Source organism: Phyllostomus hastatus, unplaced genomic scaffold (assembly GCF_019186645.2).
Source record: "Phyllostomus hastatus isolate PE091 unplaced genomic scaffold, TTU_PhHast_1.1 phas_contig_495, whole genome shotgun sequence".
NCBI classification, from domain to species: domain Eukaryota; kingdom Metazoa; phylum Chordata; class Mammalia; order Chiroptera; family Phyllostomidae; genus Phyllostomus; species Phyllostomus hastatus.
In genome coordinates, this window is record NW_025333895.1 from 7,769,684 (window position 1) to 7,785,207 (window position 15,524).

The 15,524-nt window shown below is 69.5% G+C and overlaps 1 protein-coding gene across 1 annotated transcript; it reads right to left on the minus strand.

Annotated features, from left to right (window-relative positions):
* Positions 1-2,503: 2,503 nt before the first annotated feature.
* SOHLH1 (spermatogenesis and oogenesis specific basic helix-loop-helix 1) lies at positions 2,504-8,312 on the minus strand. Its single transcript, XM_045845916.1, has 8 exons — positions 8,074-8,312; positions 6,159-6,299; positions 5,493-5,649; positions 5,060-5,181; positions 4,880-4,977; positions 3,834-4,020; positions 3,382-3,452; positions 2,504-2,847 (listed from the first exon to the last, which is right to left on the minus strand). Exons 1-8 carry the CDS (start codon positions 8,310-8,312, stop codon positions 2,630-2,632), a joined length of 1,233 nt encoding a protein of 410 aa, XP_045701872.1. The 3' UTR covers positions 2,504-2,629.
* Between the last annotated feature and the right edge of the window lie 7,212 nt (positions 8,313-15,524).

Sequence of the window (15,524 nt, forward strand, 5' to 3'; positions counted from 1 at the left end):
ACACTCACACGCACAGGTGCACACACATGCCCAGGCACACTCAGCCCCACATGCCCCACGACTGCTCCCTCCCGCCACCGTCCCCGCCCCCCTGCACTGGTCCAGCATCTCAGCTTCAGGACGGAGTGTCCCTGGCCAGAGGGGGGTCAAGGACGCCGAGCAGCTCCAAACGCCTCCAGCAACACACAAGTCCTCACGGCGGCCACATGCTCAGAGCAAGGTGGGCGGTGGGGAGGGCGCGTGGACGTGGGGGGCCGGCTGTCACCAAGGCCCAGCCAAAGGCACTGTCCCACCAGGATGTCCCGGTGGGACAGGGTGAACCCGGGGAGGGTGTGGCCTGACGGTGCCTAGGGTCCTCCTGCACCTGCGTCCCCATGTCCTGCTTCCTGGCAGCCGGGCCTTCCTGGTGGGGCGTGGGGCAGGGGGCAGGTGGCAGGTCACCCAGAAGCTGGGGGTGGTGGTGCCGAAGCCCTCTCTCCAACCCGACTCCCAGAATAGGCCACCAACCGCCAGCATCCGGCTTTCTCAACCCGCCCCTGAGCGCTGAACTCGCATTTGCAGCCAAGAGCTGTAATTTGGTTCACAAAGGGCCCCGGGAGAGGAGGGGGCGGGAAGAAAGCTGTTCCCAGCGCCCCCGCAGCTCCTTTCGGCTCCAGCCCAGCACAGCCGAGCCCCCCACCGGCCCTTGCTCCCCCGGCTCACCTGAAGGCTCCAGCTCAAGAGGAGTGGCCACCACTCCTGTCCCCCCTCCGCTGTCACCGTCCCCAACAGGATGCCCGGCCCCGCACCCAGGTGTGCCCTGCAGTTCCAGGGGGCAGACGGTGCCACTCAGGGTCCTTCTAACACCGCCTTGGTGCCCCCTCCCCCAGTGGGCAGAGGCAGCACAGGTGAGTTCTACCTGCCACCCAAGGCGGGGCTTGTTCCTCACCGCCCATGGGTGGGGGGTGTCCCATCTCTCTGTCCCTTTGGGGACTGGGTCAGGGCCCTGAGCAAGCTGAAGTCCCAGCTTCCTGACCTTCTTTGTGGGGTGCTGGGAGAGGTCAGCACACAGGGGCGCAGGGCAGGGCTCTGCCGGGGGCACTTGGCCAGAGACCCAGGGCCTTCGACGTCAGGGCCCTGCACCCGACCCCACATGGGCGTGGCCGACAGCGTCCTAACGGCCCGGGGCCCCTCCCAGCCCACGGAACCGAACTCACAGCACTGGGCCGGGGGCAGCCTCTGCCCACTGCAGCACCGGCCAGCGGGGCCACCCACACTGCGCACTCAGCCACCTCCCGCCCGGATCACAGCTCCGGGCCTGAGTGGGGGGGCCGGCGGTGTCCCACCCACCGGGGGAGGCACTGGGCTATACATGGCTCACACATGTATGAGCCCACAGGAGTGCATGTTAGGCACACACACATGTTCGTGCGCACACATGGTCTTTCAGGCCACATCCTTCAAAGGAGGCTGTGGGAGTGGACAGCACAGGGCGGACTGACCACGGAGCCGGGCCTGTCCGGGGTCGGGTGGTCTCTGGAACACGGGCTGCCAGGCCCGAGGAAGCCCTTCCAGGGTCAGGGCCGCTGCCCACGGGCCTCGGCTCTGCCCAAGGGTCTTCAGGAAGCCCACGGGGGTGTGGGGTCCTGCAGATGGGGGTCTAGGGGTGACAGCCACCCCTGGTGCCCACCTGGACCCCTCCCCAGGCCTCTCCAGCTGCCCCAGAGTGGGGTCTGTGACGCCAGCCTCTCTGTGGCAGTGCCTCCTACACCGGTCCCCACTCACCTCCGTCTGAGTCACGGAGGGAACGAGTGGGACTCTCTGCTCTGGAAGGGGAGGGCACGTGGGCAGGGGGCGGGCTGCTCGCGCAAGGGGCTCTGAGGTCATCCTCTGGCCCGGAGCCCTGGCTGGCCTGGGGCCCCCAGGAAGCCAGGACCCAGAGTCTGTGCATGCGAGAAGCGTAGGAGAGCCCCTGGCTGGCCTGTGCTGGAGACCGGCCTCACGGTGGCCGGAAGGCGGTGGGACATGGAGCAGAGTGGGTCTGGCCAGACACAGGCTTGGGCTACCCTCGAGGTAACCCATCCCCCCGCCCCGATCCCGGGGGTCAGGCGCAGCTGGGACCGAAGCCGTGCGTGCCCACAGGGGAGTGCGGGTTCAACACTGAAGCGAGGTGGCCTCTTCCCCAGGCGCCCCAGCACCCCCTGGGGTGGGAAGGCCCTTCCCTTGGGCCGCCCAGGCCTGGACAGAGGGAACCAGGGCCACCCTGATGGGCCCTCTGGGACTCCAGACCGGCCTCACAGGCAGGAGGAAGGGTTCCCGTGCCCACCTCTCCGGAGAACAGGCGGGCACACAGAACACTCGGTCGTGGGCCCCCCCGCCCCGAGCCCCAGGGCCAGGTTATTCCGGGAGCCACGAGGCCGCGTCGTCGGCGGAGGAACAAAAGCCCCAGCTCGGAGAGGAAGTGAAGCCGCCCACACAGTGAATCGCGTTAATTACACCAGCGGAGAGCGCTTCCTCTGGGAACGCAGTTCTTCCCTTTAGTGCTCAGCCCCGCGCACCGCAGCACAGATGCAGCCGAGCCCGCGGTGAAACGCCCCCTGCCCCCCTCCCCCGCGTGCACACGCCGCTCCCGAGGCCCGGCCCTGGCTGCCTAGTAGGCCAAGAAGTCGGGGAAGATGCCATCCCCTTCATCCCGAAGGGCCAGGCTGGCGCAGCCCATGTCCCAGCCCCACGCCTCCAGGGCGCCGTCCGGGAGCTCCTGGGAGCCGGGCTCGGGGTCCGCCAGGAAGCCCGGCTCCGTCCTGTCCAGCGGGCTGCTCCTGGCCGGGGCCTGAGCGAGGGCACCGTTGGCTCTGCCCTCCAGGGACCCTGGAAGCAGACACCACACATGAGCAGGGCAGGCAGGTCCCTGGGGGCCAGAAGGTGGGTCGGTGTGCAGAAGACACCCATCTCTGCCCATCTGTGCCCGCCCCACTCAGCAGCGCTTTGCTCATAGGTGACATGGGGCCCCAAGGTGCCAGGACTGGGGTGGGGCTCACACCTGCCGGCCCTGCGCAGGACCCAGGAGGCCCCGTTGGGCCAGAACCAGGAGGTGCTCCCCCACACCGAGCCCTACAGACACTCCACTCAGCGCACGCCCAGGCGCTAGCCCACACAGAGGCACCGAGGGCCAGGCCTCGAGCCACCCCCACACTCATGACCGCAGACACTCCCTCCCGGTGACACCACCAGCAGGGAGAAATGGGAGCTCAGAGACAGACACTGGGACCTGGTGTCACGGGGCAAGGGGGGCCCGGCCCCATCTTCCCGCAACCCCAGACCCACGTCAGGGTAGCGGGAGCCCCAGCGCCCACCCCGATGAGGGAGGGGAGCAGGGGGCCCGGCCCAGCGTCCCCTACTCACCCAGCCACCAGTCAGGACTGGCGGTCAGCGGGAAGGACAGCCCGTCCTCCACGTCACACGCCGGCATGCACCTGCACGGGCAAAGAGACCGGCCCCGGGTGATTCCAGGCAGACCTTGGCCTGGGTCCTCAAGAGAAAAGTGAGGCCCTGAGAGGCGGCTTCAGGTTCAGACAGCTTGATGGCCCGAGGCCCAGAGCGCACAGGGCTGTGGGCTCCTGCCCCGCCCCCCAGCGCCCTCCCCAGCCCGGCTGGTGCACCAAGCCGCAGCCCCCTTACTATCAGTCAACACAGAACCTTTAGAAAAACACAAGTGTTTTCAAAAACACTCATTAGGAAAAACCGAGTCTGGCTGGTCTGGGCCTGGGCGGCGCACACGCGTGGTGAGGGAGTGATGGGCAGAACCTTCCGGGGCGGGCAGGGCCGGACGGTGCCCACGCCGGCCGGGGACCCACCTGGTGCCTGGCGGCACAGCCTGGTCGGTGCCCTCGGCCAGGGGCCCGGCCTGGCCCAGGCAGCTCTGAGCCTCTCCGCTCATCAGCGGGGCGGCTGGCTGCCGAGAGCAGGGAGGCCAGGCCGGGGGCGCCCTCAGGACCTTGGAGGGATTCGGGCCTGGGGTCCGTGGCGCCAGGCCACACGGCCCTGCGAGAGAAGTGAGGTGTGGGTCAGCCTTCCAGCCCGGGCAGCGGCCCTCCCCTGCAGACCCCAGCCCCTCCGCGCTGAGCCCTGACGGGGACGTGGGGCAGAAGGCGCGGAGCACACAAGCAGAGGCAGTGGCCGGGAGAAGGCGCGGAGCACACAAGCAGAGGCAGTGGCCGGGAGAAGGCGGACGCCCAGCAGTGAGGCATCTGGCCTCTGGGGCCAGGGAGGCTTCCTGGAGGCGACGCCCCCTTGACCGCTGGTCAACCTGGGGGCTCAGACCTGGGGGTCCTCATGCTGCTGTGCCCCCCTCTCCACATGCCTGGGACCCCTGACCTGGGGCTCCCTGCTGTGTGACCTCAGCGCCCTCACACCCTGGGAGTGGGTCCTCGAGGTCCCTGGTGCCCCAGTCTGCCGACAGCCCCATCCAGGCGAGACCCGTCCCTCCTTGGTGGGCACACCGGGGAGTGGGAAGGCGGTCTCGCCTCCTGTGGCTCCCGGGGACAATGGCACGGGCAAACACGTGCGGGCGGCTGGAATGCCGTCACCAACAGCCACGGTCCAGAGAGTGACAGACAGCTGGGCAGGGGTCCAGCATGAGAGGCGCCCTGTGGGCTTAGCTGGGGCGGTATCAGGGAGCAAAGACCCCCACATGGTGGGGGGCAGCCTTGTGTCCATGACCCACACCTCGGCCTCAGTGCCACCAAGGAACAGGTAGAGAGAGCCGCCGCAGCGTGGGGGCCGCTCTCAGGGAGCTGGACACAGCAGCGGCCACAGGGGTGAGGAGGGCGGAGCAGGTCCCTCCAGGGCCCCGCACTTCCTGGGGGGCCTGGGGACCACGCTGGTACCCAGCCACGCTTACCAGGGGGTGCTGCTGGCCTGCTCCGCACCTCGGCCCCCGCCGTGGGGGCCTTGCCCCGGTCCCCACCTGTGGTCACACAGCTCGGGGGGTCCTGCTGCCTGGATGGGGCACAGACAAAAGGGGCCCTTGAGGGGCTTGCACCCTCAGCCCCAGCGCACCCCACCCGCAGGGGACACGGACATGGTCACAGGTGCTCCCTTCCCGGGGCCCGGGGCGCTTGCGGGGCTCTGATGCGCCAGGGCCAGCTGCAGAACGTCCTCCTGCCACCTGTGCCACCACACGTCCTCGGAGGGAGGGACGACCTGGAATCGGAACACACACAGCAATCGGGCCCGGTCCCCAGGGAGGCCACGGGAAAAGTGGGTGGTGGTGTGTCGTCGGCTGCCCTGCCCGGGGCCCCGGGGTCCTCCCTGGGCAGAGGAGAGCTGGGTCCTTGGGACTGGGGGCCGGGAGGGTGAAGGCCAAGCCGCCCTGGGCCTCATGGCAACGGGACTCTGACCCCACGCTGGCACCGTGGGTGGGGACTTGAGGGCCAGGGGGCGGGGGCCACGTCGGCTGCAGAGCCTGCGCCCACACGGAGGTGCCAGAGCGGAGGCAGCCGGCGCGCACTCACAGCCTTCACAGCCTGCTGCTCCCCACCGGGCGCCGCGGGGCTGGCGAACCGCAGGAACAGCACCGACATCTCCAGGACCGAGGCCATGTCCTCCCGCCGGCCCTCGAACTGCGGCAGCAGGGCCCGCAGGCGCTCGCAGCTCACCGAGATCCGCTTCCTGCTTCCGGACAAGCGACAGACGCCCGTGAGCCTGCCCGGCGGGGGCCGGGAGAAGGGGCTGCAGCCACCAGAACCCCCTTGGGGCAGCTCCGGGGGCTGCTCTGGTGGAAGAAGCCACAGGCCAAGGCCACGGCCAGCTCTCCGAGCAGCCTGAGCCCTGCAGAGACCCAGGTCCCGGCACAGCCAGCCCGGCCTGGACCATCACTGCCCTGGGGTGTGGGGAGGGCGTGGGTGCTGGCGCAGTCTGGGGTCTAGAGCACCCAAAAGCTCACCCTCAAGATGCCCAGGGCTTCCGGTCAAAGAGGGGGCTGCAGCAGTGGCTCCTGACCCCCATGGGTTTTCCCATCTACCTTGGGGACAGGCCAACTGTCCCCTTAGTGAACAGATGCCACACGCCCGTCCAAGTTGCCTGAAAGTGGGTTGCACCCACAAATATGACCTCCTCTACCACCCACTCCCACCCTGCTCTTTCAGAAACCGGCCCACCCGGCGCCCACCGGCGCCCACCTGCGCTCCCTCTCGCTGAGCACGTTCCGAGGGAGGCAGGAGGCGGGACCATCCGCCGCCACCGGGTTCTTGACTGGGGCCGAGCCCCCAGCGGGGTCCTTGCGGTGGAACTGGGCGCCAGTCCGGGACGAGCTGCTGCTGCTGAGAAGAGTCGACAGCACTTGGCTCCGTGAACCCCCAGAACCACCGGAGCCCAGATGCGGTCAAGGGTACCCTCGGAGGGCAGCCGGGGACAGGTGCAGAGCAGGGCCTGGGTGGCCCAGGAACACGGTCTGGGGCCCTCCTCCCTCCTCTGCCCTTCCCCCCTTTCCCACCCGGTCTGGGGTCACGGGGCAGCTCTGCCCCGGGTGAGCCATGCTGGGTGGGTGCCCGGGACTCGATCCATTTGAATTGGGCGGAAGGACGTTGAGGGGGAGGGACGGGGTGGGAAACCGCGAGCACTCCTGCGCAGCGGCCTTTCACCTCACCTTCTCTGGCACCCCCAACCCCCAATTCCTCACCTGCACCCCCCAGAGACGGGGACTTGGGGAACCCCAGCATTGGACTGGGGACCTTGCGACGCCATACGCACGCAGCTGCGGAGGCAGCAACTCAGCCTGCGACCTGGCTGCGCGCACGCTCCACGCCTGCGCGTCCAGCCAGCCCCACCCACTCACGTGCGCACTGCCCGCCCCCACGTGCTTCCCAGTCAGCCAGCACCTGGCCCGCTGCCCCCGCGCGGCCGCTGCGCACAGCCCTCTACCCCTGGCCAGAGCAACCCGCGGGGAGTCAAGAGCTTCCCATGCAGAAGCTGCGGGAGAATGGCGCCAGGGTGCCCGCACTCCTATCCCCCAGTGCTGCCCCGGGCAGGGGGCCCGGCCAGGGTGGTCCTCTTGCCCCACTTCCCGGGGGTCAGCCCAGCTCCCACTTGGGTGTGGTCTCCCCTCCCCGCCCATGGGTGCGGCTGGTGACAGCCTCAAGCTGGGCGCGGGCTATTTGGAAGCATGAGCCCTGCCCTCAAGGAGTTCCCAGCCCGCAGAGGGAGGGAGCAGAAAGGGGGCATCCTCGGGGTGCAATGGCAATTCCAGGGCACAGCTGGGCGGCATGCCAAGCTGGAGTCCACCGGAGCCCTGGGCGGCCCCCGGCTGGCACGGGGGCCTGGTGTCCAGGGGTCCTGAGGTGGGCAGGTGGGAAGTCTTGGGGGAAAGGAATTGGTCTTACTTAAGGGGAGGGGGAGATGAAGGTTTCCAGAACCTTGAAGGGCAGGTGGAAGTGGGGACCAAGTAGTGAGAACGTGGAGGGGAGTGGGGAGGCTGGTCTGATGACTGTTTCGCTAAGCTCTATGGGACACAATCGCCAGTTCGGGATGGGGTGGCGGATGCCTACGGGGCGGACTCTGCCGCGTCCCGGCCCGACGCCGGCGAGATTCCCGGAGCGACCGGCAGGGGGCGCGCCCGGCCCGGCGCCGCAACCCCGACCCCGGAACTCGCTCTCCCCCACCCCCAAATCCGAGAGAGAGAAAAGTGTTCTCTTTCGGGGCCAAGCGAGCGAAGAAGTCGCCTGTCGCTCCCGACTCACTTCTCCCTCGGTTCCGGGTCCGAGCCACCGCCGGCCCGCATGCCGCTCCCGGACAGCGCGCGCAGCCCAGGGGGTGTCCACAGGGGGGCGCGGGCGGGGGCGCGCGGCGGGGGCCACACCAACCGGACCTTCGTGTTCGATGACGGCCGATGCGCCCCCAGGTACAGTCGGCCGCGCCCTTCCCCGCGCGGAGGGTCCCCGGTCCGGGTTAGCGCCACCCCCAGAGCCCTCCCACCCCCAGGACTCCCCACCCCCAAGATCCCCACTTCCAGGGCCAGGACCCGCGAGCGCCCTCCCTGAGCACCCTGGGGAACGGGCGCCCCCCAGGACCGGCCCGGGCCAGGCGGCGGGCGCTTACATCAGTGACCAGCAGGTGCCCTGGCGGCGTCCGTCTGTCTGCGTCCTTAACGCGAAGGTGGCCGGAGCGCGGCCATGTTTGCATGCGGGGCTGAGCCGCTCCGGCGTGCGGGCAGGTGTGGCCCCGCGCGCCGGAGCGGTGCTGCGCCCGCGGGCCTCCCCGCCCCTTCGGCACAGCCTGGGAGGGCCATCTGGGGCGCTGCCGCGTGGGGATGGCAGGGCTGTGCCCGAGGGGGACATGGCAAGAGGACCCCGCATAGAAGTGGGTTTTCAAGGGTCTCTCTTCCCAGGAAGAGCCCCGATTGGGGTGTGGGCGTGCTCTCGGGGAGGGAAGGGCGGGAGCCCTGGTCTCCAGCCGCTGACTTCCCTTCGCTGGGGCTCCGTGTGCCCTTGTGAGGAGCGGGGCCGCCGGCAAGGGCTTCCCGTGGCCTGGGAGACGGCCGCACTCCACCCTCCTTCTCTGTGCTGGGTCCTGGGGTGTCACAGGGATCCCGCCCATCCAGGCAACAGGCCCAGAGAGCACAGCACTCTGGAGGGTCCGGGAAAAGGGGTGACAGTCCCAGTGGGGGCTGCCTCTCTCCCTGTCCCACCAGCCCCAGAGGCCGGACTCACGAGCCTGCCCCTCACCTCATGCCAGGACCCAGGCTCCAGGTGACCCGCAGCCTGCGCCTGCCTGTGCGACCGTCCCCAGCCGGGCGGAGCCCTGTCCTCTGGGTCCTGCACGGTCAGACTGTCCTGAGGCCGGAGGGGTGGACGAGGGGACCCAAAAGGCGGGCAGCCTGGGCCCGAGCCCCGGTGCTGCCACCAACTGCTCTACGGCAGGACTCAGCCTCTCGCATGAGAAGTGAGGGTGGGACGGACGGTCTCTGAGGGTCGTTTCTGGTGGGGGACCTGCTAGGCAGGGGAGTCTCCAGCCACGTGTCAAGGGTCAGGGTGGCCCCTCCGCAGGACGGCACTGGCCTGCCCCCGGGGAGGCACTGGGGATACAGCAGGCGGGCGAGGAGGGGGCGCGGGGGAAGCGTGTGCCCGAGAACTGGCCGTCCCCGTGGTGTCCTTGGAGGCAGAGCCGAGGAGCCTTGCGAGGCGGGTGTGGCCTGGACCTCCCCCGGGCCCCTCTGAGGGGCCAGCCAGCACAGCCTGGCCCCGGGAGCGCTCTCTCACGAATCCCGTCGTCTTTGTAGTCTGGCTGCCCTTCTGCCCAGCTCCCTCCTCCGCCAGGGGGCGCCCTTCCTGGTGACCCATCTCCAAGTTCACCTGCCCGGCTTGAGCGCCTGGTCCACGTGAGACTTGAGCTCTGTGTCCTCAGGGTCTGGGCCTGGGGGGGCTCAGTCCCCCCAAACACCTCCATGTCCTTCGGGGACAGTCCCCGCCCCCCGGTCAGAGCTGGCCTGTCCCTGCACACACCCACCGCCCGGCCAAGGGGATGGCAGGCAGGCTGGGCAAGGACCCCTGCCCCTGGAAGGGCAGGCTGGGCGAGGATCCCCCCCACAACCTCCCCAGGAAAGGCCAGGTGGCTCAGGGAATGTGGTTTCAGCCGGAGAAGGAAGACCCTTCTTGGCCAAGTCGGGGTCCAGGTCGGGGAGTTCTTCGGGGTGGCCTCCTGCTCCGGGCTTCACAGCCGGGTCAGCCTTGGCAGCCAGTGGTCTGGTCTCGGGCAGGCCTCTGTCCTTGAAGGTGGTGGGTGGTGTCAGCCATAGTGCCGCGGTTCCAGCTGGGGATCTGCCACCTCACCCCAAGTGTCCGCTTTGGCCCTGCCCTGGGGCTGTGAGGCCAGGCAGTGGCCCCAGTCTGGACCTCACGTCTTCCCGCTATACATGGGGCTCCAGGCCCCAGCCACCCCACCGGTCAGTGGGCACACCCTTTGTTGCCGTGCCCCCTCCCCAGGTCCAGAGGCCTCTGCCTGGTGCTGACAGCTATTGTGGGGAGCCCCCTGGGAAGACCCCCGAGTCCCAGGACCCACCGCGCTGCCTCCTGCCTGGTGCCTTCCCATCAGAAACTCCTGGCCTGGCCTTTCCCCAAACTCAGCTCCCAGCACCCCTGCCCTGCAGGGCCAGGGTGGGACCCTCCGGACCCCGAGGGCAGAGGGCACAGACACAAACTGGTGTCCTGCCAGGGCACATGCCTGGGAGGTCCCGGCTGGCCCTCCAGCCCATATTAGGAAGTAGCGCCTGCAGGGCAACAGGAAGTGGCCAGGCCCCAAGGGAAAGGTTCACGGCCAGGCCAGCCGTGAGCTTCCTGATCTGGGGGACTGGAGGGAGCGCAGGGCTCTGCCTCTGTCCAGAGGTGCCCCCGGCAGCAGCTCCGGGGGGGGCAGGTGAGTGAGAAGGGGCCAGGGGGAGGGGGTGCCAGCCCAGAGCTCTGCTTCTGTCCGGGGAGGGGGGTGTCTGTGGGTGTCCACTGTGTCCTCCTGCCCAGGTCTGCCGCCACCTCTGAGTGCGCTGGCCTGTCCACCGGCCACGTGGGTGTCTCAGCCTGTCGGTGCGTCAGGGTCCTGGCATGACAGAGGCCCCCTCTCCGGGGAGGAGCACGTCCCCTGAGGTTTCTCCTCCCGCCTCCCCCGCCCCGGACCCCAGGATCGGGGAATCTGCAGCCAGTGCCTCAGGTGCGCCGCCCTCGGGGACACAGCCCCCCGCTGTGCCGGCTTCCAGGGGGGCCAGGGCGCCTCCATGCTAGGCAGGTCCACTGGGCACGTGCGGACCCTCGTGGGTGGGGAGTGCTGAGGGGCAGGGAGCGTGCACGCCCCTGTGTCCGTGGGCCTTGGCCCCCAAACACGCGTGGCTGGGTGTGCACGGCTGCACTCACGTCCTTTCTCCGAGGGAGACCCGGAGCTGGGGGGCCGCCCCTGCCTGGCGCTGGGGCAGGGAGCAGTGGGGCGCAGGCGTGTGGCCTCTGGCGGAGCCCCGAGGCGGGTGCGGCCCGGCAGCAGCACCTGCTGACACGGGCGTGGGTACAGGTGCCCTGGGGACCCTCCGGGCTGAGACTGTGCACGGGGCACCCGTGTTCACCCCCAACCTCTTCCTCCTACGGAGACTGAGAGCGGGCCGGGCCTGGCCCCGCCCCCGGAGGCAGGGCTCGTGCTAGAGGCTGGAGGACACAGGTGGGAGCGGGGACCTGGACAGGCCTTCCCCGAGGGGGCTGCTCCGTGGTCCGGACCTCCTGCTGGGGTTCCTTGCAGCCACCCCGCCCCGTGTGGGGCAGTGAGGCCCTGGGCAGCAGGCTGTGGTGACCCCCGCCCACCCACGGCGGCAGCCTCCCGCAGGCTTGCCCTGCACCGGCCCTTGCTGGCCATCGATACTGTCATGCATGATGACAGTGGGACCTTGCTGGCGCTGGGCTCTCAGCCGGCTGCCTCCGTCCCGGACGGGCGGCTGTGGCATCGCCTCCGGGCCTGCGGAGGCTCCAGGAACCGGTGGGGAAGGAGCCGCAGCTGGGACCTGCCTGGCGCCTGTGGCTGTGGGCGAGCCCTGGGGTGGCTGTCCATGCCGGCAGGCGCTTGACCCTCCTGTCGGGCCCCCCCCCACCCACAGGCCCCAGCTGTCTGCCATGCTCACAGGGGACAGGGCTCCAATTCGGCACGTAGTCACGCTCGCACTGGGCAGGAAGCCAGGCCCGGCTCTGGGCGGCATCTGCACTGACTGCACCGGGGAAGTGGGTGTGGCCACATGGATCCGGCTCTCAGGGCAGGCGGCTGGGGACCTGCGGGGACCTGGAGGCCTGAGGGGGTTTGGCTCTTCCCTGCACGGCCTTGGGCCCCCGACCCCCCAAACCTGTGTGTTGTGGGGGCAGCATGGCCCGGGGAGGGCGAATGAACTGACTGCCGAGCCAGGTGGGGCCCCATTCCCCCGACCGCCCGGTGGGCACTCTGGCCGCAGCGGCTCCAGGCAGGTCCAGCCTGGGCCCTGGAGGGGACAGCCGCCTGGTGGGGAGCCCTCTCGGGGCCGCCTGGGCGCTGTGGCCATGGCCTGGACCCCAGGCAGATGGCGCTGTGCCCTGCTCCAAGCCCTCCCCCTCCACAGCAGCGCCCGACCTCGGGGATGACGCGCCTGTCTGAGGCGGAGATGGCGGTCCTCGGGTTACGGGACAGGACCCCTGCGTGCGGGACGGCTTCCCTTCTCCAGGGCAGCCCCCAGGCCCCGCTGTGGCAGAGGGAACGCCGGGTCCCCAGCTCAGGCTCTGTCCCGGCAGGCTCTCGAGGGGCTCCCCAGAACACGGCCCCGGCTCGGGGTCGGCACCCCCAGCAGCTCGGCTCCGGGCTGGGTTTGGTCACCAGGCACCTCTGAGCGAGCAAGTGAGCACCCTGTGTCTGGCCAGGCAGCTGCAGCCAGAGGACAGGGTGCAGCCAGAGGACAGGGTGCTCCCGGGCACCCCGGGGTTGAGGGCTGGGTCCACACGAACCTGCCCCCTGCCACCGAGGGACCCAGGCACACCGAGTCCTTCTCAGGCGGGCTCCCTCGGGCAGGGGTGGGGTCAGGTCCTTGGGCTCAAGGAGGGTCCAGAGAGGTGACAAGCTCCCATCCCTGCTGTCCACACCACGGCCAGCCCTTCCTCCCTGCCCCCTGGGCCTGCCCGGTGTGCGGAGGAAGGTGCTAGAAGTGTCAGTTTTGACGACTCCAGTTTGAACCCGGCTTGGTGAGGCCTCCAAGCTCTCCCCTGGGTCCTGTGCGTCTCCGAGGTGGCGGTGGGTGCCAAACCCATTCCCCAGAGACGCCCCCCGGCCTCACTGCGGCTGTTTAATTACCGTGGAAAGGAAACGCCATGCTCTGTCGTGGCCAGAGGGACACCTGGTAGCTCCCCGCTCTCCTGGGCACCAAGCCCAGAGCCCGGCTGCCCCAACCCCATGACACGGCCGTGTCTGCGGGTCTCACCTGGACCCTGGGCAGGGACGGGGGATAAGCTGTGCACACACACATACACGTGTGCACAGGCACACCGCATGGTGCACACACGCACCCCCAGTCTCCCTGTCGGCTGTGGCTTCCCAGGCTCCTTGGAAGGTCTGGCCTGAGTGTGGACCACTGAACAGTGCGTCTCAGGAGAGGCGCCGAGCCCCTGTCACACCCCGGCCCCGATGATCGGTCTGAACGGCACCCGCTCTGGGCTCCCAGAGCGAGCCTGGAGGGCGAGGGGGCCCCTTTCTCAGGATGTCACGTGCCAGGCTGAGGACCAGGCCCGCTTCCCCGAGGTCTGCTCAGGGACAGGTGACACTCGGCAGGGAGGTGCAGGCGGTCCCTTGGCTTTCTCAGGTCCAGTAACAAGGGACGCACCCTCGGTCTCCTCGTGTGGCCCTGTGGGTGAGACATGGTCTTGAACCACCCCCACCACCCCCTGAACCAAGGTCACCGAGCGGTGGGGACGGTCTGTGCCTTCCTCGTCTGCCTGCTGGGCGCCCGGCGAGGCCTCCCCGGGCTGGTGACCCTTCAGAGCAGGGTCGTGCTGGGCGTTCCACATCCATGGGGTCCATGGACAGGGTCGTCCTGCGTCCACAGATGTGCCCATGCACTCGGGGCGTCTGCTCCCCCCCCTGCACTGGTTGCGGCGTTCAGTGTCGCAGCCACACTGGGAGGGCGAGGGCGGAGGGGTCAGTGCCCTGGTTACCGCCCCAGGCCGCATCCCAGGGGGGCTGCAGGCCTCCAGCTCCCAGACCCCTCCCTCCCCCGTGCCCCCGCCCCAAGCCCACGGAGGCCCCGCCCTCTGAGGTGCCGCCAGCCCTTCCAGGTCGGGGCCTGGAGGCCAGGAGAAAGCCCGCAGAGGCTCCAGGTGGGGTGGGGGCGATGGCCTTCCCCAGGGCCCGGGCCAGGGGCCTTGGAAAGGGGTTTTCAGCAGCAAAGGGGCCAAGCCAGGAAAACACAGCCCCCGCCCCCGGCTGTGAGGCTCCCCGCGGCCCAGCCAGCTTGTGACTGAGGAAAAACACCAGCCACGCTGATGCAATTAGGAAAATGTTATTTTTCAAACGCTGCCAGCTCCTTGGGGCTGGACCTGTGACCTGGGAAACAGCTGTGGGCAGGGGCAGTTGTTGAGCCTCTCCCGGGGGCTGTGGGATGGGGGTGCCATCACATGGGGGGGGCCAGGGATGGGCCCAGGGATGGTGGGGGGGCTCAGGGAACGTGCCTGCCCCTCCCGGCCTGAGCAGAGAGAGGAGGGTTGTGAGGTGCCCACCTGCGAGAGAGAGTGAGGCCCACCTGCTCCAGGTGAGTGGCCCTCACTCCGGCCTCTGGGCACAGCCCGCCCGCACCGTTCCAGCCCAGACTCAGCGTGTGGTCAGCAGCCTGCCAGGAGGCTGAGATGGCTCCTTGGTCCCCTGCTGTCCCCCACCTTAGGGGGGCAGGCCTGACAGGGTGACAGGGTGGAGAACCCCCCTCTCCCCCCGCTGGTTCTGCCCCCCTGGAGGGCCTGCGAAAGGCCCTCCAGGGCCCCCCACACTGAAGAGTCTTAGCTGGCATGCTCCCCGCCATGGGGGTCTGCCTCCTCGTGGCACCAGCTAGGGCTGTGGGGGGCGGCACTGAGGGGTGGCCTGAGCTGGGCTCGCCCGGACTGTCAGCTGATGCCGAAGGACCAGGAGCCCTGGGGTCTGCCCGAGTCCGCAGCTGGGCTCCAGGGTATGGGTGTGCAGTGGCTGCCGTGCTGTGAGGGGCGAGCAGCGACCCTCTAGATGGGGGCAGTGGGCAGAGGTCCTGGTGCGGAAGTCCAGGGGGCTTGGGCACTGCTGCACCGGGAGGCCGGGAGCTGGGAGCTTGGTGGCCCTGCTGGCCCCCGTCCCCCCTGCCGCACATGGGTAACTGTAGCCAAAACTCACTTTGGCGTGGGGACGGGCCAAGGACAGCAAAACAGCCCTGGAAGACAAGAGGCTCAGACCCCAAGAGGCTGCAGATCAGAAGGACCCTCCTGGGACCTGGTCTGGCCCCAGCCCTCAGCCCCACCACGGCCGAGTCTCAGCTCTGGGGGCTGGCGACATTGGCCCAGAGGGCTCCACCCTCCCCCACGGACGCCCACTCTCAGGTTCTGGTCTGACTTAGGCTGCCCGGCCCCCGGGAGGCCACAGAGGAGTGCCTCCCACTTCCCGGCCACTCCCAGAGGCAGGCGGCGGAGGAGGGTCCGAGAGGGGGCCTGTGGGGTGGAGGCGGGTGCCCTGACTCTGGGGGAGGCAGAGCGGGTAGCCTTGCCAGGTGGGGGGCAGCTCTAGGAGGGCTTGCATGGCCTGGTGGGGGCTCAGGGGTGGTGTGGGCGCCTGCCCGCCCCTGAGTCGGCGGTGACGAAACTCACCCGTGCCCTGGAGGTGCCTCGGAGTGAGCCCAGCAGGTGTGGCGGGCGCGGTGGCCGAGGCGCTGGCAGGGGCGGGTCAGCCGGGGCAGGGGGCCGGGTCTGCGTGCAGGAAGGGGGTTCTGTGCGGGGGCGGGGGGGGGCGTGGGTCTGGGGCCAGGAGGGCAGGCAAGGAGGCTGCGGGGCGGGCGCGCC